The 27,261-nt window shown below is 44.6% G+C and overlaps 1 protein-coding gene across 7 annotated transcripts in view; it reads left to right on the top strand.

Annotated features, from left to right (window-relative positions):
• The window catches only part of MYT1 (myelin transcription factor 1), a 136,097-nt gene extending 109,191 nt beyond the window's left edge, over window positions 1–26,906 (top strand). For all 7 annotated transcript variants that reach the window (XM_069243217.1, XM_069243221.1, XM_069243219.1 and 4 more), the window contains 7 exons: window positions 1,601–1,663; window positions 2,927–3,010; window positions 3,901–4,122; window positions 5,083–5,174; window positions 17,842–17,945; window positions 19,823–19,966; window positions 22,976–26,906. In XM_069243217.1, coding sequence (XP_069099318.1) covers window positions 1,601–1,663; window positions 2,927–3,010; window positions 3,901–4,122; window positions 5,083–5,174; window positions 17,842–17,945; window positions 19,823–19,966; window positions 22,976–23,116 — 850 coding nt within the window. In that variant the 3' untranslated portion in view covers window positions 23,117–26,906. The remainder of the gene's footprint in view (window positions 1–1,600; window positions 1,664–2,926; window positions 3,011–3,900; window positions 4,123–5,082; window positions 5,175–17,841; window positions 17,946–19,822; window positions 19,967–22,975) is intronic.
• Window positions 26,907–27,261: the final 355 nt, after the last annotated feature.

Raw genomic sequence — 27,261 nt, 5'->3', positions numbered from 1 at the left:
ACAATATTCTCTTTTGCAGTTTTTGAACGCCCAAGACATCTCTTTACGTTTCACTCCCGTACATCCAGGACTTCAACACTGGGAATACTCTTCCTGCGTTGCCAAAGACCATGTGCCAGGATCATCTAGCAAAACATAACCAATTATTTCCCAATTAATATCTTGACGTTTTCGTCAGATAACAGACCTCAAACAGTCTTATTCCTTAAACAGATCCTGGGACATGAGTCAAAAGCAATCTGTGTTTTTGTTCCTCACATGATACATGCATGCTGGGTACTGTTATGCAATAGTCTGTGTGTTTGATGTATTTCACATTAACCCTGAATTGTTCACAGGCTCAAAGTGTCATTCTCACAGGCTGCACACGTTGGCAAAAGTACCAGGCACACTTGCATGGTTGTTTGTATAGAAAGGTTTAAAAATTCTCGTTAGGTGAGTCAGGGGTTCGTCACATGCACATTGTCCTTCACCTCTATTGTGAAAGGCCACAGGATGACCTGGTAGCCTTCATATCTGTGTCTAAATTTAAAACAGATCCACTTGTCTCTGTGGCTGAGGCACCAGAGCGCATTGTATCGCGCCTTGATACTTATACTACTCCTAGGACATAGAATCCATAATTTCTGTGGATGTAGATCTCACCATTTTTGTGGCATTAGATACAGAGATTGTTATATTCAGGGCCAGACTGGCCTTTTATTCCATTGGGGTTGTATCCTCCTGGCTGGAACCCATTGGTGGCACCTCTGTCACTTTACCTTGCTCGCCAAAATTATTTGCAGGCAGCACAAAGGACTTTAAGTAAGCGAGAATGAGAGATCATAAACAGGGGAAGAGGAGCAGAAAGAGCGGGAGAAAATGTATGCATGGATAGAGAGAGGACAAGGATGGAGCGGGCTAGATTGAGCATTTTTTCAGGGCTGCTTTTGGTACCCCAGTCCAGCCTTGCTTATATTTGAAGCCTAAGGTCGTGACACCACCACCTCCATCGCTTGGTGTTGAGAAATGGATTACCTCTTCTAGTGCTGCAGGCAGAGTTTGCCAACCCCAGGGCTTATAGCATTGCACCTCTCTCTGTATGATACCCGTAGTGCCGGGAGAATGGAGTCTGCAAGTGCTGGACCTGCAAGTCGTTGGGACTGCAGGATGCAGCTCATCACATCAGAACCTCTCACCTCTAAAATACAGACCTTGACATATGCATGAGCGTAGACTCAACACATATCAAATAGAGAATTTCCAATCTCTGGCATAGTTCTCAGGGACACCAAGCTTACTCTGGTCACCACTCAGCCTACTCTTCTTCAAGAAGGCCTCAAAGCAGTCTCAGCTGAAGAGTTTGTACAGATCCAAAAGAATCAATAAAAGCTTAGCTTTTAGCAGGGTGGTTTAGAAGCCAGTTTGTAGAATACATTTTCCTTGTGGTGTGAGGAAGAGTGACTTTAAAGTAAGCTAAGGAAGCAGAGTTGGATTGGAAGTTAGGCACTTTTTAATGCCCTCCTTGTTTGGCAGGACTTGATGGTCTCAACCTGAATACGGTCACATTACGCCATTGTGCACCTTACCATCATAACACCTTCCCTGTATTTTTCTTTAGGTGCCCTACACCCGGCTGCGATGGCTCCGGTCACATCACAGGAAACTATGCATCGCATAGAAGGTGAGTCATCGGGTATAACTATCTCTGTTTATAGAGGGTTTTGGAATAAATCTCTCACGTTTATCGGCAGCTCATACCTCAACTGGAGCATGACCAGTGTAAAATAACGTTTCTTGATCTCCATGCATGCATAACTTTTAGCCATTTGTCAGTGTTACTTTATTAAAATACTAAGGAACTGATTTAAAGTTTGGCAGACAGGGGACTTTGTTGCAAACTTGACCGAGTACAATGTCCACCAATCCCTCAGTCCATCTGCCTCATTGAGAGATGGTCAGATGTAAAATTTTCTGTTAATGTTTGCTCAGTGGAAGGAAAGTTTCCCCCTACAACTCAATGGAGCAGGGGCCATCAAGATTCATTACACTGCACACCCTACTTAGGGTGGCTGGTGTAATGTCTTTATTTGTTTGTCCTTTCCCCCGTGGAAAAATATGGCAGTGAGGGACAGAAAAAAACTTTGAAAAAGTTTGGTAAACAAACGTCCATAAAGATTTTTGTACCTTGAAGAAATGGCTATGAGGGCAAATGCTTTCAGTGTAAATTGGTGACTGCTGGGCCAGCGGTCATCTTTAAATATGGAGGACGGCAGTTTGACAGGCTGGCGAAGGTAATGTCCTCTGCCACCCTGATAGACGGAGTACCGTTTGTCACACCTTAAATCAGGTTTCAAGTCTCTCGTGTCCTCATTCCACAACCATATTTTTAGAAGACACACCTTGCAGTGCACGGGGCTTAACCTGTTTGTGTGTCCCTTGAACACACACACACCACACCTCTAGAAAATACATTCTATGCCTATGTAACACAAACACACACCAAACCTGTGAAAAATACATTCACTATGACGCTGGCACAAAAACAGATACATCATGGTACTCATTTGCTCCTGCATTTGCACTGAACAAGCCTCTTATCACCTACTTTCCACAACCCTTATCAGCAACAAAAGCCATGTGCGAAATATGTGACCATCTTTTTAAGCTCTTCGCACCTTGCCAAGCACCCAGTATCAGAATTAGTGGGCCAGAAGAAGCACTACAGGCATATGCCTTATACATGCACTTCCAATTCCATTAGTGTGTCATTGGGTAAAAAAACTGAGGAATTTCCTCGCTAAGGATCAGAGGGGGCACCTTCTAGCTTGACACAACATGATCTTCCGTTCGCTATGCAAGAGAATGACAGTCATGTAGATTCATAAACTGAATGTATGAAGAAGAATCACAGACTAACCGTATTCTTTGTTAATTTTTTCTGAAGTTTGTCAGGCTGCCCTCGTGCTAAGAAAGGTGGACTAAAGGTTACTCCTACCAAGGACGACAAGGAAGATCCTGAGTTGATGAAGTAAGTGTTCACTGGGCTTGGGTGGGATTGCTCCCTTTGTGGTAACAGGAGCTTCCTCTAAGTTAGGAATTTAGGATCCTGGCAATCACCTGCAGATCTCAATAACTATAGATTGAAATTAGGACCATTGTCGCATTACAGTTGCCGGAAGAGATTTGTTGTGATGCTAGGCTACCAAGCTTGAGATCCAGAATTCTCCTTGTCTTGTGACAGCCCTCAATTCCAACCACAGCTAGGAGTGATTCCTGATTAGTAGCAGCTTGAGAAGTATTAGGTTATTTCTATATCACAAATCACCATTGTTCTGTTTCTGATTACTGGTTCTGTGTGCAGTAATCAGGAATCAGTAAACAACATGTGCATTACCACAAGGAGATTTTGCATTGGCAAGGCTGCCGCAAAGCTCCAATATTGTCAATCTTCTCACCACCAGGACTCCAAACAATCTCCATTGACTTTGTCCCTTGAAGTGTATTTCTGATTGTGGAGCCCCAAGTTTGTAAGTGATTGCCACTGCCTTTGCCCACCACCTTTTCACAGTAAACATCCTCATGTAGACCTCTACAGCAACGATATAAAATAGCACAGTACTTATACTAAGAGTGCATCGCCATGCAGCTTCCATCAAAACTCATCTTATAGACTGTCATGGTGTAAAAAAATGCATCTCTCGAGGGAAGACTGTTTTAATGTAAAAACTGGAACTGGAGTCCTATATTTGGTTCCGCATGCCAGCACTACAGGATGTCAGTTTAGCATAGGAGTGATGTGAACTTCCCTGCCTATTGAGTCCCATTGCCAATGAGCAAGGATAGAAAACAGACTCTACTAATGTTGTATAATGTGCAACAGTTTTGTGATTTTTTTTTAAACTTCTGTTCTCTCCCTAGGTGCCCTGTACCAGGTTGTGATGGGCTCGGCCACATCAGCGGCAAATATGCTTCTCACCGCAGTGCCTCAGGATGCCCGCTTGCTGCCCGGCGGCAGAAGGAAGGATCCCTTAATGGCTCTGCCTTCTCTTGGAAGTCGCTGAAGAACGAGGGCCCATCCTGTCCAACGCCAGGCTGCGATGGCTCTGGCCATGCCAATGGCAGCTTCCTCACACATCGCAGGTATGCTAAGCATGCAGGCTTCACGTGACTGTTTGTCATGCAAGCATTATGAGAGAGAATGGAACTCTAGTCAAACAGTTTCCTTCTACACTGTATCCAAGCTCACCCTACATGGAGCGGTGTACATGGTGCCTTCTGGGTGGGCCTTTTTTAATGTTTACAACTTGCATACATTGATTACTTTCTCCCTGTACTGCACAAATACCGGTAACACAGCAAGATAACACTGTGAACATCACTTCAGAAATTCCTCTGAATGAGCATTGAAATACATTTGTTTTCACTGGGCGTGTGTGAAATTTAAATTATGCCAGCAACATTAGGGAAGTTCCCAGTTTGTGGTTAATTTTTCAACTGTGAAATGCTTATTGCTGCAGAAACGGACTTGCCAGGAGAGATTGGGCCTGATTACGACCTTGGCGGGTGGGATACTCTGTCTCAAACATGACGGATATCCTGCCCGCCGTGTTACAAGTTCCAGTGTATCCTATGGAACTTGTAAAATGGCGGGCGGGATATCCAACACGTAATCAGGCCCCTTGTCTGCTGAAAATTGTCTCTTGCCAATAACGTGTGATACTGTTTAACGTGAGATGTACACTTGCGTAATGTAGTCTGGTTGTTATATAGGAAAAACCACATTTGCTCTCAAAATGTAACTGCTTTATTTTGTAAAAAATAAATATGCTGTTCCACACAACTCTTTGAACACATTGTGATTCTATATAATTGTTACGGAGGTCAGAATGAAACAGTGAAGAATAAAATGCTCTTCGTTTTGGCTTTGTCTCCATGTTACATACTTTGGAAACAAGTGCATTTCTTTGTTTTGTAATTGACTGTGCTCAATTTGAGAGGGCATCTTTTTTAGAGAATGGCTAGTATGAACTTATCTTAATTCTGTTTTACTACTACAAGTAGCTGTGGAGTGCTTCAACTATGCCTCGGTTTTTCTTTCAGTTTGTCGGGGTGTCCAAGAGTCAGCTTTTCCGGGAGAAAGGGAAAACTCTCAGGGGATGAGCTTCTAAGCACAAGATTTCGGACCACTGATGGTAAGGATATTGTACTTTGCAGCACAAAGACTGATAGAAAGACACCTATATCTTAGATACACCCAACTGCCACACACATCTTATGCCACAAAGACTGCGGTTATCACTAGCCTCCACAGTTCTTCACTAAACTTTTCACTTACAGTCCACATACTCTTCCTGAACATTAAAACAATTTCCCATACTTGGATCCGTTGCAAGATGCAGTGCCTCATTTGTGAATACCTCACCAACACTGCCTGACATCTCTATAAAACAGTTTCTGTAGGAGGTTGGCTCTGTATGTGCTATTTCAAAGTAAGGAATAGCATGCACAGAGTCCAAGGGTTCCCCTTAGAGGTAAAATAGTGGTAAAAAGAGATAATACTAATGCTCTATTTTGTGGTAGTGTGGTCGAGCAGTAGGCTTATCCAAGGAGTAGTGTTAAGCATTTGTTGTACATACACATAGACAATAAATGAGGTACACACACTCAGAGACAAATCCAGCCAATAGGTTTTGTATAGAAAAATATATTTTCTTAGTTTATTTTAAGAACCACAGGTTCAAATTTAACATGTAATATCTTGTTTGAAAGGTATTGCAGGTAAGTACATTAGGAACTTTGAATCATTTCAATTGCATGTATACTTTCCAAGTTATTCACAAATAGCTATTTTAAAAGTGGACACTTAGTGCAATTTTCACAGTTCCTGGGGGAGGTAAGTTTTTCTTAGTTTTACCAGGTAAGTACGACACTTACAGGGTTCAGTTCTTGGTCCAAGGTAGCCCACCGTTGGGGGTTCAGAGCAACCCCAAAGTTACCACACCAGCAGCTCAGGGCCGGTCAGGTGCAGAGTTCAAAGTGGTGCCCAAAACGCATAGGCTTCAATGGAGAGAAGGGGGTGCCCCGGTTCCAGTCTGCCAGCAGGTAAGTACCCGCGTCTTCGGAGGGCAGACCAGGGGGGTTTTGTAGGGCACCGGGGGGGACACAAGCCCACACAGAAATTTCACCCTCAGCGGCGCGGGGGCGGCCGGGTGCAGTGTTAGGACAAGCGTCGGGTTCGCAATGGAAGTCAATGAGAGATCAAGGGATCTCTTCAGCGCTGCAGGCAGGCAAGGGGGGGCTTCCTCGGGGAAACCTCCACTTGGGCAAGGGAGAGGGACTCCTGGGGGTCACTTCTGCAGTGAAAGTCCGGTCCTTCAGGTCCTGGGGGCTGCGGGTGCAGGGTCTTTTCCAGGCGTCGGGACTTAGGTTTCAGAGAGTCGCGGTCAGGGGAAGCCTCGGGATTCCCTCTGCAGGCGGCGCTGTGGGGGCTCAGGGGGGACAGGTTTTGGTACTCACAGTCGTAGAGTAGTCCGGGGGTCCTCCCTGAGGTGTTGGTTCTCCACCAGCCGAGTCGGGGTCGCCGGGTGCAGTGTTGCAAGTCTCACGCTTCTTGCGGGGAGTTTGCAGGGTTCTTTAAAGCTGCTTCTTTGGATAAAGTTGCAGTCTTTTTGGAGCAGGTCCGCTGTCCTCGGGAGTTTCTTGTCGTCGTCGAAGCAGGGCAGTCCTCAGAGGATTCAGAGGTCGCTGGTCCCTTTGGAAGGCGTCGCTGGAGCAGAGTTCTTTGGAAGGCAGGAGACAGGCCGGTGAGTTTCTGGAGCCAAGGCAGTTGTTGTCTTCTGGTCTTCCTCTGCAGGGGTTTTCAGCTAGGCAGTCCTTCTTCTTGTAGTTGCAGGAATCTAAAATCTTAGGTTCAGGGAAGCCCTTAAATACTAAATTTAAGGGCGTGTTTAGGTCTGGGGGGTTAGTAGCCAATGGCTACTAGCCCTGAGGGTGAGTACACCCTCTTTGTGCCTCCTCCCAAGGGGAGGGGGTCACATCCCTAATCCTATTGGGGGAATCCTCCATCTGCAAGATGGAGGATTTCTACAAGTTAGAGTCACCTCAGCTCAGGACACCTTAGGGGCTGTCCTGACTGGCCAGTGACTCCTCCTTGTTATTCTCATTATTTTCTCCGGCCTTGCCGCCAAAAGTGGGGGCCGGGGCCAGAGGGGGCGGGCAACTCCACTAGCTGGAGTGTCCTGCGGTGCTGTGACAAAGGGGTGAGCCTTTGAGGCTCACCGCCAGGTGTTACAGCTCCTGCCTGGGGGAGGTGTTAGCATCTCCACCCAGTGCAGGCTTTGTTACTGGCCTCAGAGTGACAAAGGCACTCTCCCCATGGGGCCAGCAACATGTCTCTAGTGTGGCAGGCTGCTGGAACCAGTCAGCCTACACAGATAGTCGGTTAAGTTTCAGGGGGCACCTCTAAGGTGCCCTCTGTGGTGTATTTTACAATAAAATGTACACTGGCATCAGTGTGCATTTATTGTGCTGAGAAGTTTGATACCAAACTTCCCAGTTTTCAGTGTAGCCATTATGGTGCTGTGGAGTTCGTGTAAAACAGACTCCCAGACCATATACTCTTATGGCTACCCTGCACTTACAATGTCTAAGGTTTTGCTTAGACACTGTAGGGGCACAGTGCTCATGCACTGGTACCCTCACCTATGGTATAGTGCACCCTGCCTTAGGGCTGTAAGGCCTGCTAGAGGGGTGTCTTACCTATACTGCATAGGCAGTGAGAGGCTGGCATGGCACCCTGAGGGGAGTGCCATGTCGACTTACTCATTTTGTTCTCACTAGCACACATAAGCTGGTAAGCAGTGTGTCTGTGCTGGGTGAGGGGTCTCTAGGGTGGCATAATACATGCTGCAGCCCTTAGAGACCTTCCCTGGCATCAGGGCCCTTGGTACCAGAGGTACCAGTTACAAGGGACTTATCTGGATGCCAGGGTGTGCCAATTGTGGAATCAAAAGTACAGGTTAGGGAAAGAACACTGGTGCTGGGGCCTGGTTAGCAGGCCTCAGCACACTTTCAATTCAAAACATAGCATCAGCAAAGGCAAAAAGTCAGGGGGTAACCATGCCAAGGAGGCATTTCCTTACACAACCCCCCCCCAAACGAAAGAGGATGAGACTAACCTTTCCCAAGAGAGTCTTCATTTTCTAAGTGGAAGAACCTGGAAAGGCCATCTGCATTGGCATGGGCAGTCCCAGGTCTGTGTTCCACTATAAAGTCCATTCCCTGTAGGGAGATGGACCACCTCAACAGTTTTGGATTTTCACCTTTCATTTGCATCAGCCATCTGAGAGGTCTGTGGTCAGTCTGAACTAGGAAGTGAGTACCAAAGAGGTATGGTCTCAGCTTCTTCAGGGACCAAACCACAGCAAAGGCCTCCCTCTCAATGGCACTCCAACGCTGCTCCCTGGGGAGTAACCTCCTGCTAATGAAAGCAACAGGCTGGTCAAGGCCATCATCATTTGTTTGGGACAAAACTGCCCCTATCCCATGTTCAGAGGCATCTGTTTGCACAATGAACTGCTTGGAGTAATCTGGAGCTTTTAGAACTGGTGCTGTGCACATAGCTTGTTTCAGGGTGTCAAAGGCCTGTTGGCATTCTACAGTCCAGTTTACTTTCTTGGGCATTTTCTTGGAGGTGAGTTCTGTGAGGGCTGTCACAATGGATCCATATCCCTTCACAAACCTCCTGTAGTACCCAGTCAAGCCAAGGAATGCCCTGACTTGAGTCTGGGTTTTTGGAGCTGCCCAGTCCAGAATAGTCTGGATCTTAGGCTGGAGTGGCTGAACTTGGCCTCCACCTACAAGGTGTCCCAAGTAAACCACAGTTCCCTGCCCTATCTGGCATTTGGATGCCTTGATAGAGAGGCCTGCAGATTGCAGAGCCTTCAAAACCTTCTTCAGGTGGACCAGGTGATCCTGCCAGGTGGAGCTGAAGACAGCAATATCATCAAGATAAGCTGCACTAAAGGATTCCAGCCCAGCAAGGACTTGATTCACCAACCTTTGGAAGGTGGCAGGGGCATTCTTTAAACCAAAGGGCATAACAGTGAACTGATAATGCCCATCAGGTGTGGAGAATGCTGTCTTTTCTTTGGCTCCAGGGGCCATTTTGATTTGCCAGTACCCTGCTGTTAAGTCAAAGGTACTTAAGAATTTGGCAGCCCCTAATTTGTCTATTAGCTCATCAGCTCTAGGAATGGGATGAGCATCTGTCTTGGTGACAGAGTTGAGACCTCTGTAGTCCACACAAAACCTCATCTCTCTCTTTCCTTCTTTGGTGTGAGGTTTGGGGACTAAGACCACTGGGCTAGCCCAGGGGCTGCCAGAGTACTCAATTACTCCCAATTCCAGCATCTTGTGGACTTCCACCTTGATGCTTTCCTTAACTTGGTCAGACTGTCTAAATATTTTGTTTTTGACAGGCATGCTGTCTCCTGTGTCCACATCATGCGTACATAGGTGTGTCTGACCAGGGGTTAGGGAAAAGAGTTCAGTTAACTGCTGCAGGACCTTCCTACAGTCAGACTGCTGTCGGCTAGAGAGGGTGTCTGAGTAGATCACTCCATCTACTGAGCCATCTTTAGGGTCTGATGAGAGGAGATCAGGGAGAGGTTCACTCTCAGCTTCCTGGTCCTCATCTGTTACCATCAACAGATTTACATCAGCCCTGTCATGGAAGAGCTTAAGGCGGTTCACATGGATCACCCTCTTGGGGCTCCTGCTTGTGCCCAGGTCTACCAGGTAGGTGACCTGACTCTTCCTTTCTAGTACTGGGTAAGGGCCACTCCATTTGTCCTGGAGTGCCCTGGGAGCCACAGGCTCCAGAACCCAGACTTTCTGCCCTGGTTGAAATTCAACCAGTGCAGCCTTTTGGTCATACCACAACTTCTGGAGTTGTTGGCTGGCCTCAAGGTTTTTACTTGCCTTTTCCATGTACTCTGCCATCCTTGAGCGAAGGCCAAGTACATAGTCCACTATGTCTTGTTTAGGCTCATGAAGAGGTCTCTCCCAGCCTTCTTTAACAAGAGCAAGTGGTCCCCTTACAGGGTGGCCAAACAGAAGTTCAAAGGGTGAGAATCCTACTCCCTTCTGAGGCACCTCTCTGTAAGCGAAAAGCAGAGATGGCAGGAGGACATCCCATCTCCTTTTGAGTTTTTCTGGGAGCCCCATGATCATGCCCTTTAATGTCTTGTTGAATCTCTCAACAAGGCCATTAGTTTGTGGATGATATGGTGTAGTGAATTTATAAGTCACTCCACACTCATTCCACATGTGTTTTAGGTAAGCTGACATGAAGTTGGTACCTCTGTCAGAAACCACCTCCTTAGGGAAACCCACTCTGGTAAAGATACCAATGAGGGCCTTGGCTACTGCAGGGGCAGTAGTCGACCCAAGGGGAATAGCTTCAGGATACCTAGTAGCATGATCCACCACTACTAGGATGTACATATTTCCTGAGGCTGTGGGAGGTTCTAGTGGACCAACTATGTCCACACCCACTCTTTCAAAGGGGACCCCCACCACTGGAAGTGGAATGAGGGGGGCCTTTGGATGCCCACCTGTCTTACCACTGGCTTGACAGGTGGGGCAGGAGAGGCAAAACTCCTTAACCTTCTGGGACATATTGGGCCAGTAGAAGTGGTTGACTAACCTCTCCCACGTCTTGGTTTGTCCCAAATGCCCAGCAAGGGGAATATCATGGGCTAAGGTCAGAATAAACTCTCTGAAACCCTGAGGCACTACCACTCTCCTAGTGGCACCAGGTTTGGGATCTCTTGCCTCAGTGTACAGGAGTCCATCTTCCCAATAGACCCTATGTGTTCCATTTTTCTTGCCTTTGGACTCTTCAGCAGCTTGCTGCCTAAGGCCTTCAAGAGAGGGACAGGTTTCTTGTCCCTTACACAACTCTTCCCTTGAGGGTCCCCCTGGGCCCAAGAGCTCAACCTGATAAGGTTCCAGCTCCATAGGCTCAGTTCCCTCAGAGGGCAGAACTTCTTCCTGAGAAGAGAGGTTCTCTTTTTGGTGTTGTGTTGCAGCTGGTTTCCCAGCTGACTTTCCTTTTCTCTTGGTAGGCTGGGCCATTTTTCCAGACTCCAGCTCTACTTTTTCACCCTGTGCCTTGCACTGTGCCCTAGTCTTGACACACACCAGTTCAGGGATACCCAGCATGGCTGCATGGGTTTTCAGTTCTACCTCAGCCCATGCTGAGGACTCCAGGTCATTTCCAAGCAAACAGTCTACTGGGATATTTGAGGAGACCACCACCTGTTTCAGGCCATTGACCCCTCCCCACTCTAAAGTTACCATAGCCATGGGATGTACTTTAGTCTGATTGTCAGAGTTGGTGACTGGATAAGTTTGTCCAGTCAGGTATTGGCCAGGGGAAACCAGTTTCTCTGTCACCATAGTGACACTGGCACCTGTATCCCTCAGGCCTTCTACACTTGTCCCATTAATTAAGAGCTGCTGCCTGTATTTTTGCATGTTAGGGGGCCAGGCAGCCAGTGTGGCTAAATCCACCCCACCCTCAGAGACTAATGTAGCTTCAGTGTGACACCTGATTTGCTCTGGGCACACTGTTGATCCCACTTGGAGACTGGCCATTCCAGTTTTAGCTGGATGGGAGTTAGAAGTGGTATCTTTCTTGGGACAGGCCTTGTCTCCAGTTTGGTGTCCAGACTGACTACAGTTTCGACACCAGGCCTTTTTGGGATCAAAGTTTTTACCCTTGTACCCAGGATTGTTTTGTGAAGAGGCTCTGGGCCCACCCTCCTGTGCAGGTTTTTGGGGGCCTGTAGAAGACTCTTTACTATTTTTATTTTTGGCTGTCTCACCACCTTTCCCCTGGGGAGGTTTTGTGACCCCTTTCTTTTGGTCACCCCCTGTGGAAGTTTTGGACACCCTAGTCTTGAACCAATGGTCCGCCTTCTTTCCCAATTCTTGGGGAGAAATTGGTCCTAGGTCCACCAGATGCTGATGCAGTTTATCATTGAAACAATTACTTAATAGGTGTTCTTTCACAAATAAATTTTACAGCCCATCATAATCATTTACACCATTTCCTTGAATCCAACCATCTAGTGTTTTTACTGAGTAGTCTACAAAGTCAACCCAGGTCTGGCTCGAGGATTTTTGAGCCCCCCTGAATCTAATCCTATACTCCTCAGTGGAGAATCCAAAGCCCTCAATCAGGGTACCCTTCATGAGGTCATAAGATTCTGCATCTTTTTTAGAGAGTGTGAGGAGTCTATCCCTACACTTTCCTGTGAACATTTCCCAAAGGAGAGCACCCCGGTGAGATTTGTTCACTTTTCTGGTTTCACAAGCCCTCTCAAAAGCTGTGAACCATTTGGTGATATCATCACCATCTTCATATTTAGTTACAATCCCTTTGGGGATTTTCAACATGTCAGGAGAATCTCTGACCCTAGTTATGTTGCTGCCACCATTGATGGGTCCTAGGCCCATCTCTTGTCTTTCCCTTTCTATGGCTAGGATCTGTTTTTCCAAAGCCAATCTTTTGGCCATCCTGGCTAACTGGATGTCCTCTTCACTGGAGTTATCCTCAGTGATTTCAGAGAGGCTGGACCCTCCTGTGAGGGAGCCAGCATCTCTGACTATTATTTTTGGAGTCAGGGCTTGAGAGGCCCTGTTCTCCCTGGATAGGACTGGTGGAGGGGATTCTTCCTCCAGTTCACTATCATCCTCCTCTGTGTTATCCACAGAGGGGTTGGCTCTATCATACTCTGCCAACAGCTCCTGGAGCTGTGCTTTGGTAGGTCTGGAGCCCATTGTTATTTTTCTTATTTTACAGAGTGACCTTAGCTTTCTCATCTGGAGATGGAGGTAAGGTGTGGTGTCGAGTTCCACCACATTCACATCTGTGCTAGACATTATGGGCCTGATTCTAACTTTGGAGGATGGTGTTAAACCGTCCCAAAAGTGGCGGATATACCACCTACCGTATTACGAGTCCATTATATCCTATGGAACTCGTAATACGGTAGGTGGTATATCCGCCACTTTTGGGACGGTTTAACACCGTCCTCCAGAGTTAGAATCAGGCCCTATGCTTCTAAAAGTTGGAATACTTTTTAAGAAACTAAAACTGGTTCTAGAATCTAATTCAAACTTTTACACTCTAAAAGAAATGCTAACAGGGACTAACACAAGGCCCTAGCAGGACTTTAAAGAATTTAAAAAACTTTTCAAATTGCAAAAATCAATTTCTAATGACAATTTTGGAATTTGTCGTGTGATCAAGTATTGGCTGAGTAGTCCAGCAAATGCAAAGTCTTGTACCCCACCGCTGATCCACCAATGTAGGAGGTTGGCTCTGTATGTGCTATTTCAAAGTAAGGAATAGCATGCACAGAGTCCAAGGGTTCCCCTTAGAGGTAAAATAGTGGTAAAAAGAGATAATACTAATGCTCTATTTTGTGGTAGTGTGGTCGAGCAGTAGGCTTATCCAAGGAGTAGTGTTAAGCATTTGTTGTACATACACATAGACAATAAATGAGGTACACACACTCAGAGACAAATCCAGCCAATAGGTTTTGTATAGAAAAATATCTTTTCTTAGTTTATTTTAAGAACCACAGGTTCAAATTTAACATGTAATATCTTGTTTGAAAGGTATTGCAGGTAAGTACATTAGGAACTTTAAATCATTTCAATTGCATGTATACTTTCCAAGTTATTCACAAATAGCTATTTTAAAAGTGGACACGGTGCAATTTTCACAGTTCCTGGGGGAGGTAAGTTTTTGTTAGTTTTACCAGGTAAGTACGACACTTACAGGGTTCAGTTCTTGGTCCAAGGTAGCCCACCGTTGGGGGTTCAGAGCAACCCCAAAGTTACCACACCAGCAGCTCAGGGCCGGTCAGGTGCAGAGTTCAAAGTGGTGCCCAAAACGCATAGGCTTCAATGGAGAGAAGGGGGTGCCCCGGTTCCAGTCTGCCAGCAGGTAAGTACCCGCGTCTTCGGAGGGCAGACCAGGGGGGTTTTGTAGGGCACCGGGGGGGACACAAGCCCACACAGAAATGTCACCCTCAGCGGCGCGGGGGCGGCCGGGTGCAGTGTTAGGACAAGCGTCGGGTTCGCAATGGAAGTCAATGAGAGATCAAGGGATCTCTTCAGCGCTGCAGGCAGGCAAGGGGGGGCTTCCTCGGGGAAACCTCCACTTGGGCAAGGGAGAGGGACTCCTGGGGGTCACTTCTGCAGTGAAAGTCCGGTCCTTCAGGTCCTGGGGGCTGCGGGTGCAGGGTCTTTTCCAGGCGTCGGGACTTAGGTTTCAGAGAGTCGCGGTCAGGGGAAGCCTCGGGATTCCCTCTGCAGGCGGCACTGTGGGGGCTCAGGGGGGACAGGTTTTGGTACTCACAGTCGTAGAGTAGTCCGGGGGTCCTCCCTGAGGTGTTGGTTCTCCACCAGCCGAGTCGGGGTCGCCGGGTGCAGTGTTGCAAGTCTCACGCTTCTTGCGGGGAGTTTGCAAGGTTCTTTAAAGCTGCTTCTTTGGATAAAGTTGCAGTCTTTTTGGAGCAGGTCCGCTGTCCTCGGGAGTTTCTTGTCGTCGTCGAAGCAGGGCAGTCCTCAGAGGATTCAGAGGTCGCTGGTCCCTTTGGAAGGCGTCGCTGGAGCAGAGTTCTTTGGAAGGCAGGAGACAGGCCGGTGAGTTTCTGGAGCCAAGGCAGTTGTTGTCTTCTGGTCTTCCTCTGCAGGGGTTTTCAGCTAGGCAGTCCTTCTTCTTGTAGTTGCAGGAATCTAAAATCTTAGGTTCAGGGAAGCCCTTAAATACTAAATTTAAGGGCGTGTTTGGGTCTGGGGGGTTAGTAGCCAATGGCTACTAGCCCTGAGGGTGAGTACACCCTCTTTGTGCCTCCTCCCAAGGGGAGGGGGTCACATCCCTAATCCTATTGGGGGAATCCTCCATCTGCAAGATGGAGGATTTCTACAAGTTAGAGTCACCTCAGCTCAGGACACCTTAGGGGCTGTCCTGACTGGCCAGTGACTCCTCCTTGTTATTCTCATTATTTTCTCCGGCCTTGCCGCCAAAAGTGGGGGCCGGGGCCGGAGGGGGCGGGCAACTCCACTAGCTGGAGTGTCCTGCGGTGCTGTGACAAAGGGGTGAGCCTTTGAGGCTCACCGCCAGGTGTTACAGCTCCTGCCTGGGGGAGGTGTTAGCATCTCCACCCAGTGCAGGCTTTGTTACTGGCCTCAGAGTGACAAAGGCACTCTCCCCATGGGGCCAGCAACATGTCTCTAGTGTGGCAGGCTGCTGGAACCAGTCAGCCTACACAGATAGTCGGTTAAGTTTCAGGGGGCACCTCTAAGGTGCCCTCTGTGGTGTATTTTACAATAAAATGTACACTGGCATCAGTGTGCATTTATTGTGCTGAGAAGTTTGATACCAAACTTCCCAGTTTTCAGTGTAGCCATTATGGTGCTGTGGAGTTTGTGTAAAACAGACTCCCAGACCATATACTCTTATGGCTACCCTGCACTTACAATGTCTAAGGTTTTGCTTAGACACTGTAGGGGCACAGTGCTCATGCACTGGTACCCTCACCTATGGTATAGTGCACCCTGCCTTAGGGCTGTAAGGCTTGCTAGAGGGGTGTCTTACCTATACTGCATAGGCAGTGAGAGGCTGGCATGGCACCCTGAGGGGAGTGCCATGTCGACTTACTCATTTTGTTCTCACTAGCACACACAAGCTGGTAAGCAGTGTGTCTGTGCTGGGTGAGGGGTCTCTAGGGTGGCATAATACATGCTGCAGCCCTTAGAGACCTTCCCTGGCATCAGGGCCCTTGGTACCAGAGGTACCAGTTACAAGGGACTTATCTGGATGCCAGGGTGTGCCAATTGTGGAATCAAAAGTACAGGTTAGGGAAAGAACACTGGTGCTGGGGCCTGGTTAGCAGGCCTCAGCACACTTTCAATTCAAAACATAGCATCAGCAAAGGCAAAAAGTCAGGGGGTAACCATGCCAAGGAGGCATTTCCTTACAGTTTCCATGTCCATAACTTGTTTACTCATTTACTGCCATAGATATGCAACCCCTCAATACACCATAGAACTTTATTCAAGGAAAAAATACTTGCGCATCTACACATTGATAGTCTGTGATCACAACCCAATTCATATAGTTGGCCATTCATTCCATTTACATACTTGTATCACTGAAGCCCTCGGATCCTTCCACATCAGTGGAACAGATGAATGCCTGTAGACAATTCATCTTGCAAAGTTTACATTAAAAGTCTCATAAAAATCACTATACCCTAAAATGCAAAACCGGTTTATATAATGGGAAAATGCCCAGCTTGGATATTAGTAACACAAAGCCCTCGAATCCTCAATGGGGATTTGTGTCATGCCCTACAGCTATGAATCAATACATACTCAGTGAATTTCTCGGCAAAGTAGTATAGATCCAGAAAGTATGGAAAAATTCCAGCCACCTCTAATTAAAAGTCAATTAGAAATACAGTAAAGCAAATGCACATTCAAGCAGCAGGGGGTTTAGAGCAAATGATAATGAAAACACTGCAAGTGACATAAGCCCTTTATGGACTGGTGGTGAATGCATGGTACCGCCTCCTAGGGACAACTTTCAAAGAAGTCTTGGTAAAACTTAAGGGATTGGTCAAAGTTTAATAGCTGGCACCATGAGGTGATTTAGAGTTGCACGAAAGTAAGGCAGCTCCCAAAAATTGGCAAATGCCCCATCTGCCTGACAGCTGTTGCCCTGCTTCATTTAGAAGTGAGGTGAGGGAATCATCTGGTTTTGTTTCACCAAGCTCCGGAATTGGAAGTCTTTTTCTGTAGTCAATCTGCCAAATGCAGCTACATTACAAGAGTAAGAAAATCCACCATATTTTGGAGAGGCATTCCTACGTGATTTAAGTCTCGCCTGAGACAGTGATGAACTGTCTCCTGCAAGACATATTTTTTAGCTTACAGTGGGTTTATAGCCTGCCCATTACTGACCATTATTTGGCTTCATCATCACTCTCATTTCCTTGCTTGTCATTCATCAGAACACGCCCGCTTCACTTCCTCTTCTTGTGTTTGACCCTTCTGCCTGGCCAAACTTCTTGTGCCCTTCCTTTGATCGCAATTAGGGAGCTACTTTTTTCTTTTTGTTGAAGCACTCCATGAGAGTGCATGTGTTTGAAATCTGTAGAAAAGATATTGTCGGAGTCGACAGCTCTCTAAAGCGAGACCTGTTGGCTTTGCTAATGCCTGCTCCGGACTGTCATCAAAGGCACGGTGGCCACAAGCAGTAAAAAGCAACCCCTTACATCCTGACAAAAAATGTCACATATACCATGGACATTGGTGAGGTTTGTATTTGTAAAAACAAAAATAGGAACTTTTCTTCCATGGCATGGAAGCTTCACCAGGTTTGCATTTTCCCCCAAAATGCTCCCCCAATCTTGACCAGAGCACTTTCAGCAAAACAATTGTTTGTGAGCAGTCGGTCCAAGGCTAAAGACAGCAAGACCTCTCCAACAACAATTGGGAGGATACTCTGTCATGAGGCTGTGTATCTTAAAGCAAGTGCATTTTTTACGAAGTGGTGTGAATAAATGTAGAGCTTCACGGCAGTAACTCTTTGTTCCTTTTTCTGCAAAAATCATCGGAGGGAACCACGTTCACATTCAAGGATTCTTGTTGCCTGGCACGAGACCAGGCACTGTATCAAGTCCAGTGACATGCGAAACAACATCAAAAAGGCATTTAATGAGAACCTACTGCATTTGTTCTTATTTGTAAGCCAAGCTATGTTTTTATTTCCAGTGTTGGAAAATGATGAAGAAATTAAACAGCTGAATAAGGAGATCAGTGATTTAAACGAATCTAACTGTGAGATGGAGGCTGACATGGTGAAATTGCAGTCACAGGTAAGTGCCTACCATCAGAGCGTATCAATATATTAACCGCTGTACTGCCTTGCTGCTGTCCAAAGAACTGACTTATATTTAGACTACTCAAGAGAAATGGCCATCTTATTTAAACCTGTGCACACCAAGCAATGAAGTGGACTGGCTACAGAAAAGTAAAGTACTAGGACTAGAGAGCGTTGGAAAATGACGTGCTGTACCGAAAATTGGAAATTGCTTTACTCATCAGATATTCATGGTATTAACACTTATTTTCCTTCTCCCTATTCAAAGTTTTAGAGTTGCTAACGGTGGCAATATTTCTGTGCAGTTCAGAGTTATTCCACATTACAAATGTGTATTTCAATGTCACCTTAAGAAAAAATGTGTTAAATGTCTGAAAACCTGCTAAGAGCACATTTAACAAAATCTTTCTGCATTTCCAACCCTCTGTAGTAGGGCCTGTATGTGTTTTGTAACTGCTGTATGTATATCATTTCACTTGGTATTACAAGAATGATGATGGGCCATAATAGAATTAATGAACACAATTTCCAGAAAAGGCAAATTACATTTCTATAAATTAATTACGTTTCGATGTCACTGCCCAAACAACTAGTGTGTTTCCAGTGGTGATTTTGCGTTCAAATATTTTGCAGCATTTTTGTTTGGGTCAAAACAACTTTCCTCTAACTGGGTCAGGGCACCGTGGACCACTCTGGATTCCACTCACTGACTCAGTTCTGATTTCCACCTTAATCGGGCCATGCGTTGGCATACTGCACATGATGAACTAAATTGGGACGTTTCCAATCAGTAATAAAAGTACTCATAATTATTCTTCTCAGATCGCCTTCTGAATTGTTTATCATGACCTCAGAAAATGCAGGTTTCCTTCTGACCGTACATAAGAATTCAAAAGATTATTAATCTGAGTAAAATTCAGTGGCAGACAGAGTTAAGTTATTTGCCCAAACCCGTTTCTGTGCTGTTCTATAGTCAGAGAGGATCCTGGTTCCTCCACAACCGGATGGATGATTTCAAAAGGTAATGACACTATGGGCGTCACAAACACCCTGCTTTAGCAGCCACAGCGGCCCCTTCTGTCTGGAACAGGGCAGGCAAAAGCTACCAAACAACGCTGAAAGTGAGGGAAGGATGGAACGTTTAGAGGAGGGAAAGATGAAAGTTAGGAAGGGTGAAACAAAGGTAGGGCGCGTGATAGGAAGAATGGCTAGATAAGTAGGTCGATGGATGAGTGGGTGATTGAGTGTGTGAAAGGATGAGTGAATGGATGGATAAAAGGAGGTTGGAGTAAAGGAAAATCTAGCAGCATGGATTGACGGACATACAGATGTATGGAGAGATCTATCAATGGATGGATAAGTCTAAGGATGGATGTATACATGCATGCATTATGGATATGTGAACAGATTATGGCTGGAATGGCCGATAGATGGATGGAATGGTAAAAGACTGAGGGATGAAAGAATGAATGGATGACAAATGTAAAGGTGAAATGATGGTAGGAGGTGAATGGAAGGATAAGAGGTTTAATGGATAGATGCTTGGATGGAAGAGTCAATAACACCCTTCTAGGGAGAGTCGCGCTCACTAGTTTCTCTTGCTCGGTGCTGTCAGAGCTTTGGTGCAAAGTAGGGGGTGTTTTAATTTTCTGGCTACTCCTTTGGATGATACTAATAAAGATTCCATAATGGAGAACTTACTTCTATAGATGTCAATCCAGTGCCGTGTCCTGGATCCAAACCTCCTCTGTTTGACCATCTATCAGTCACTGACTGAAACAAACCATCTATGACCCTGCCAATGAATGTTACAGCCCTTTCTTCCCACTAAGGCAGCAAAAATTAACATATTTACTGTCCCTCGCTTCTCAGATATCGACCATGGAGAAGAATTTGAAGAACATTGAGGATGAGAACAAAGTGATTGAGGAACAGAACGAAGTGCTGTTTGTGGAACTCTCCGGGCTTAGCCACGCCCTGATACGCAGCCTCGCCAATATCCGCCTTCCGCAAATGGTAAGAGGGAAAAGTTGCATGTCGCGGGAAATGCAGGCTTTAAAAACTGCTAACACATGCAGTGTTTAATCTTTCTTAGTCGTATCCCTAGATGCTGTGAGTTTAATGTGTCTCAGTTAAAATCACAAAAGGCTCTTCTCCACGCACCCTACCACTTTGATTGACTTGGAGTTCATTTCTGTTGCACAAATGCACACAAACACGCACACACCTAGACTCACTCACACACAAAGAGTTACAGATCTAGTGTCTTTTAAACTAGAATTTAAATCATGAACCAAGGAAAGAAAACAGGACGTGCCTCAGCACAGCTTATACATTACAGACACTGATTGCAAAACCGAGAGAGGATGAAAAGAACTAAGCACACAGACACAGGCATGATAAACACGAGTGGAACTTGTGTGACTTGAAAATGTGGCAGTTCACTGTTTTTTCAACTTGCATGAACTCACTCTAATAAGTACACCTAACTCCTGTTACCTTTACACTTCAGTTTCCAAAGGGCACAAGACTAACCCAATAACCAACAAATGTGTAACAATTAATAATCATTAGATTTCCATAAAGTGCTTCAAAGCCTTGTCAGGGGTAGCAATCGCTATATAAATCCAATCACACTACAATGCGATTCCCTGAATTTAAATAGGGGGAATTATGAAATGGGTAATACTTCGATATAGAAAAAGTTAACGAGTACTAACTAAACAGACAGCAGTGCACAGACAAGGATATTGTTGGGTACACCAAAATTAACCTGTTTGCTGCTGTACTTCAGGTTTAACTGGGGAACTCACAGAGTGGGTCCAAGAATAATCCTCTTAGGTACATTAATTTACTCATTGAGACTGGAATTCAGCCCGGAGGGACTTACAAAGGGCCAGTGTTGAGATTTGTGTAGGAACGTTTGTTTATTGTGCAAGTTTAACGCCTGCTGCTAAGGTTGTCTCATTTAATCCCTAATAAGCAGTTCTATATGTGGTATCATTATGCAGTGAGATGTTTTCTTAAATTAGACCAGAAGTCAGAGTCACGAGCCCAGCTTTGTCATGGCAGTGTAACTTGCAACGTTCAGTTCCTCATATCAAAATAACTTGTTCATCTCTGTATAGAACCGAGGTGGCTCTAGTAACTGCCTCTCAATTTCCTTCCAAGATAGCACCTATAATTGTGGATTATTCATCTAGCGCTCATAGACATTTTCATTTGCAGGCCTATTAATCAGGCTACCTTTATCTGTCAAAACAAAAATATTCTACAGCATCGTTGAGAATGTGCATTTTCTCAATCTGTACATTCAGTCAATATGAGTGAAGAGACATGGTTGGGCTTTATATGTAAGGTAAAGCCAACTGTTGTCGCTTGGATGTAATCCCCCTTTCAGTTTCCCTCCTTTGACGTACATGCCTATGTCATCCACATTTTTTTTTCTCAATATAAGTGAGGATAGCGAAGCTCCAGCGTAGTGCTCTGCAGTGCATCCCCACTTCACACTATCATTTAGGCATTAGTTCTGACCCTCTGGTCCCTCATCGCTGTCACTATACTAAAATGAACATACCTGACCATAAGTGTTACCAAGGGACCTAGTACATAAGTAACATACTAAAATGTAAGTAACATAATAATATGACCATACACTTACCATATGTTATTAGGAAAAAGAGTAAATGAGCTACATATAAATTAATGTGTGTGTATATATAAAGTTTTCAGCGTGATTCATCAAGCGGTGGTCGAGAAAAAGGGGGGGGGGGCAAAAATGTGTGTTTGGCAGACAGCTAGATTCTGTTCCGCAGGTTGTTCCGCAGGCTGTGCATTTTGTTATTTGATGTAAATTAGTGCAGTAGCTTTCGAGATGTTGAAGTAAAAAATAAATTTGTAATTCCAGGGCTGTGGCGCTTTCAACCTTAATTCGTGATTATTGTAGCGAGTTTGTGAATGCACGTGCCAAGAGGAATGCTGTGATTGGCTGTCCGCAACTTGAGTAGCACATTGCAGCCGCCATTTTAGGCAATGGGACACGGCCCCCGGGGCCGAAAATTCAAATCAAAGTGCTATAAGGGGCAAGGGTAGAGATAGGCTGACCCCATGGGTGGAATGTAGGGGTCTTTGAGGGAACCCTGATGTGTTTAGTATGTCACAAAACATGTTGTTTTCCCACATGCAATATTCGCAAATTTGTCACAATGATTACTGCACCCCCCCCATGTAACGCTGCAACAAATTCACGAATATTGGTGAAAAAATGTAAAAAAAATACATTCACAGACTCATTCAGACACTGCAGACCCCTGGGCAGTCAGGCACTATATAAATCGATATAACATAACATAACATAACTTATAGACGTGCTCAGAGACTCATGCAAACTCACACATGCGCAACGGGGGTTAGGTGAGTATTTGGGTTGTAGGCATCACTTCCAAATAGTGATTCTTTAGGAGATGCATTAATGTTTTGATACCCAAATGTGATCTCTACAAAGGACCAATTCTCCTATGTGAATTAAAAAAAAAGTTGCTTGGAAAGTAGGTAGTGGGCAGGAGACCAATGTCAACTGTCAAACACACTTTTAAAAAAAAGTAAAATTCCTTTTTTAAACATGGCCGTTTAAAAGTTCACTTCACTGAAATACAATCACAAACATGGTGGTATGTGGATCCAAGCATGCTATTATCCCTCTGATGCCATCCAGTTAGAGGAAGTCACAATTTGCAACCTGCTTTATTAATAATAATGAGGTAGGTCGGATTGCAACTCATTCTGAAGGGGAATTTGGCGAACTGATCTATTAGTATGTAGGTTGGGTTGCAAAATTCCACAGTGAGCGCAACAATACAGGTGACAATTTGTGACCAGTGTTTTGTACATCAACCCTACTGCAATCTAAACCAGACTTTATCGAGAAGGTTGTTTTCCAAATAGAGATTAGTCAGCTGATTTGCCTTGCTACTTTCTTTGTTAATTCGGCTTAATTTTTTAAAATCTTCCTTTGTCTCATTGCAGGAGCCAATCGATGAACATAATTTCGATACCTATGTAAACACTCTAACTGACATGTACACCAATCAAGAGTGCTACCAGAATCCAGAGAACAAAGGACTGCTTGAGAGTATCAAAGAAGCAGTGAAGGGAATCCAGGTTTAAGTGTGAAATGAAGCAACACAAATTCAGCAACAATTGAGTATTTTAAAGTCTTCAGGCCAACAAGTCATTCAACTTCATGAATGGCAAAAGACAAATGGGACCAACACTTGAACCCAAGGGTCATTTTTCGGAGAACCAAGAACTGGATGAAAGCTCTCTTTTTATGAGGGAGGTGTTAACCTTCCTGAAAAAATATTTGGAAGAGCTCTCCTTCCTTAGGTCAAAGCACTGTTGTGGCTATTCACGTCATGTTGGTTACTGTTAAGTCAACATCATCTTAAATAGCCAGTTTGCATGGTTGAAAATTAAGAGACGTTTGACTTGTAGTTTGGTAAGTGAGAGGTGGACACATGGAAGATTTAAGACTACCTTTGACTTAGATCCTGTCGGTTTAACTCAAAGCATATTGAGTTCACCACATAGTTAGGTGTTGTGTGAACTGGGAGGAGGGAAAGACAAGAGGTTGCTTCTGTGGAGGGGAGATTCAGGAACATGTCTTGGATCACCCAACTCGCAAGGCCTCCAGACAATCCCTTGGGCACAGTATGACAGGGTGAAGAGAAGCCTTCCGGTTCCTCGGACCAGCCAGCGCTTCATTTCAAATGTATCTTAGCTCTGAAAGCTATGGAGACAGCATCGTTGGACCTGCAGCTTGCGCACTAACCCGGGAGCCACTCCTTGCCTCCAGCCCAGCGCTTTCAAGGAATGTGCTGTCAGCATTTGAAGTGTTAAAAACGTAGCTTATGTAAATCAAAAACTAAAGATGTAGTTTTGAAATTCCAGTGGAAGCGCAAGGGATAAAAGGTTCTCTCAGGGAAGCTTTTGGAGTTTGCACCCGTAGCAATCCTTTGACTGTCTTATAAAGAGTGAATTGCTGCAAAGAACTTTATGAACTACTTATTCCTGGAGGGGCATGGGTGCAGCCCTTTGTGTGCAACGTCCAGTGTCCATGGTCCGTACACTTGAGTTTGTGAATTGTTTGGTTTCATTTTGTTCTTCAAATCGTTACCTATAGCAGTAGAATGTGTGCTGAAGTCGAGACACTGTCTTCAAACTAGGAGATTGCACAAATAGGCCCAGGGGTAATACTTTGCCAAAGCTATCATACGAGGAGCATTTTTCCAAATAATTGGTCAAGTTTGGATGGAACACAATTCACTGTTTCCCGATGGGCATTGTGTCGCCCACATCAAAGCAATGGATGGTACTGGAAGCATATCCTCCACAAAAAAACCTTACAAATCTTGCAACATCTGCTCTTGTGAGTGAAGGGCATACACAAGTGAAAGCCTCTCTACAGTGCTCCCTCTCGCAAAGCTGACACCCTAAGTGCAACACAGATGCATCCAGAATGCGACCAATAGAAATGGCTGCTGCTCTTTCCCATTATCTCGTCCCACGCCAAGGTCTTCAATTGCTGCAGCATATCCAAAACACTGTGCCTTCTCATCCCTTGCTCCTCTCCTAGCAAACTCTGTCCTCTTTCCCCCATAACCAGTGGTATACCCTCCCATTTGAAGCTCACTAAAATAAGAAACACACCTTCTTCTGAAAAGATAAAGGGCAACTCACCCTAATTGTGTTCTGCTTTTAGCTTGAAAACATTACATCGGCACCACCAAAAACCGCTAATGTTGCTTGCCACCACTCCCTAAGAAAATAACCATCTGCATTGAAGTTTCTTGTCTTGTACTGCTTCAGATGAAGCAGCATGTATTAATTTGATGAAGTGGTGTGTAGAAATCAAACTGTTAATTAGATGCCAATGTAGAATGTTAGTCAAGCAGCCGTGGCAGCCATGATGGAATAGAGGCGTGAGCGACACCAATAATACACTATCAGTCTGTATTTTTTCCATTTGCAGTTGCAGGCAGTTTGTAACCAGCTGCTTAAAATAACAAGCAAATGTCTCTACCACATAAGGCTGTAATCTTAACAAACGCCTTTTGGAGTTAATACATACATTACAATTATTACTGATTGATAAGCGTGCAAAAGAAATGTAAACTGCTATTCTTCCTTCCAAAGTCTCAGTGGTGGTGTACCTTCTAATATCTTCTGGCATTATCAGTAACTGGACCCGAACCAGGCCGAAGAAGGCTGACTTGCTGAGAAAAGTCAGGGCCAAGGGAAAAGACAACTGGCTTCTAAGGAGCTTGTCCTTGTAGCGGTTAAGGTTACTGGAACAGAGAGGGATGTGATGCTGCGGTTTCATTGTTATTGTCTTGAAAAAAGTATTGAAAAAAGTCCAATGTCGGAACTGCATGTTAGCATGTAACCTAAAATAGGTGATATCTAGGGAGCCAATGGGTCAGGGGCGCATCTAACACCTGGATGACATCTCACTCTCCTACTTTGCGTTGCTTATGTGTCTTGGTTGTTACGTTCATTATAACATTTTATATACTGTGCCTTGGTTGTAAGGGGCGTCCAGATACCCCATCAAATATTCGAAAAAGAAGGAAAAAGCCCACTCAACATGTGAGTCAACTTTAATAGACCTGACCTCGTGTCACTGACTGAAGGCCTGAGATAAAGCTGCAGAAGACCCACAGGAAGGTTGGAAATAGAGACTGGTTAATCCAATCTATCTTCCTTCCAGATAAGTTTCAAATCCTGACGGCATGTTGGTCGAATTTATGAATGTTATTTATTGAAAAGACTTCCAGGTTTGGGTGCACTTCATGGTGCTTTCGAGACCCACCTCCCTTCTCCAGATATTTGCCACATTCTGTGCAGGTTGGGATGGGATTATTGTTCCCTTGAAGATGGATCTTTCATAGCGCCATAGCGATTTGTCATCGGTTCTCTTCATGGCCTGCAAAAAGGTGCAAAAACGAGATGCATTTCTGTTTGTTAATTCAATGCGTTAAAAAGAATTGTTCTTAATATGTAAATAGAGTCCAAATTGATTGTGACTGCAATTCAAATAGTATTAAAAAGTAGGGGAGAAAAAATGCACTTCCTCAAAGAAATTAGAACTTAGTTTTTTTAATGAAACTGTTTATTATTTAATTTTTGGTGAGACCTATGGTAATTTATTCACAAACACCTGGTGTTACTTGTGTCTATTTATTTACAATTATTCTAATTTATTAACTCATTAATTAATTCATTATTGTTATACTTATTTCACAACTGATCGCCAGACACACACACAAGTGGGAGGGTGCAGGGTAAAGCAGGAAAAGAATGCTAGACAAAGAACACAAATGTAAAAATAATAAAAATCAAATCATTTTGACAAAAGAAGAAGAAAAGAAAAATATAACTTGTAACACTAATTTTGATGCAACCAAGTTATTTTTATATATTTTGTTATTATTTATTCTTTTAAAAAAATGGGAATTTTTTAAAGCTATTTTATAACCGAGAAGTTTTGATATTTGTTTTTTGGGGAGTGAAAATCTCATTTTTAATATGATTTACTTCTTCTTTTGTTCACATACTTTCAGGCACTGAAAACAAAAAATGAATATGTGGTATTTATTATTTATTTAATATTTAAGTCTAATAAACTGTGCAGTGGCTGTATATTTATTTTGTCATGTTCTGTGTGTGTCTGTTATGTAATGGCTGAGTATAATTGTCATGTGAAGGAATATTGTTAATATTTTAAAAAAACAAGAATATAGCATTGAATTGAAAGTTATGGGAGGCTATATGTTAATCTGTGATGAGTAAAAACTGTGATTCTTTCTAACCCCCCTCAGGAAATGTAAGAAACAGACAGGAATTCATTGTGTATTTGCGGGACGATTTCATAATAAAACCCAGTTCTGTCTATGAATTTGGTTCTCTGTTTGCTGTTTGTTTGGGTGCTTGTTCAGCTTGTTTGTGTACTTGTTCAGCTGTTGACGCCAGACTACTGTCCATGTCTTCCAAGTTTTTCTTCAGGGGTTCCCCTCATACCAATGTCACTTGGGTCAAGTACTCCAAAAAAGACCCCAACCCACGTGACCGCTATATCAGCATAGCACAGGTATAGGGCACCTGGGACCGTATTATACAAAGTGCCCTGGGGAGGGTGCAACTGGTGTTTACACCAGATTTGCTCTTGGGGCACTTTGGTATTACAGAAGGCACCGAAGACACTTGTGCGTCTCCTTCTCTAATACAGATAGTTCTGGGATACATTTAGCTCC

Source organism: Pleurodeles waltl, chromosome 7 (genome assembly GCF_031143425.1).
Source record: "Pleurodeles waltl isolate 20211129_DDA chromosome 7, aPleWal1.hap1.20221129, whole genome shotgun sequence".
Taxonomy (NCBI): domain Eukaryota; kingdom Metazoa; phylum Chordata; class Amphibia; order Caudata; family Salamandridae; genus Pleurodeles; species Pleurodeles waltl.
The sequence above is the reverse complement of the archived record's forward strand: the minus strand, read 5'-3'. Positions and strand labels throughout refer to the sequence as shown.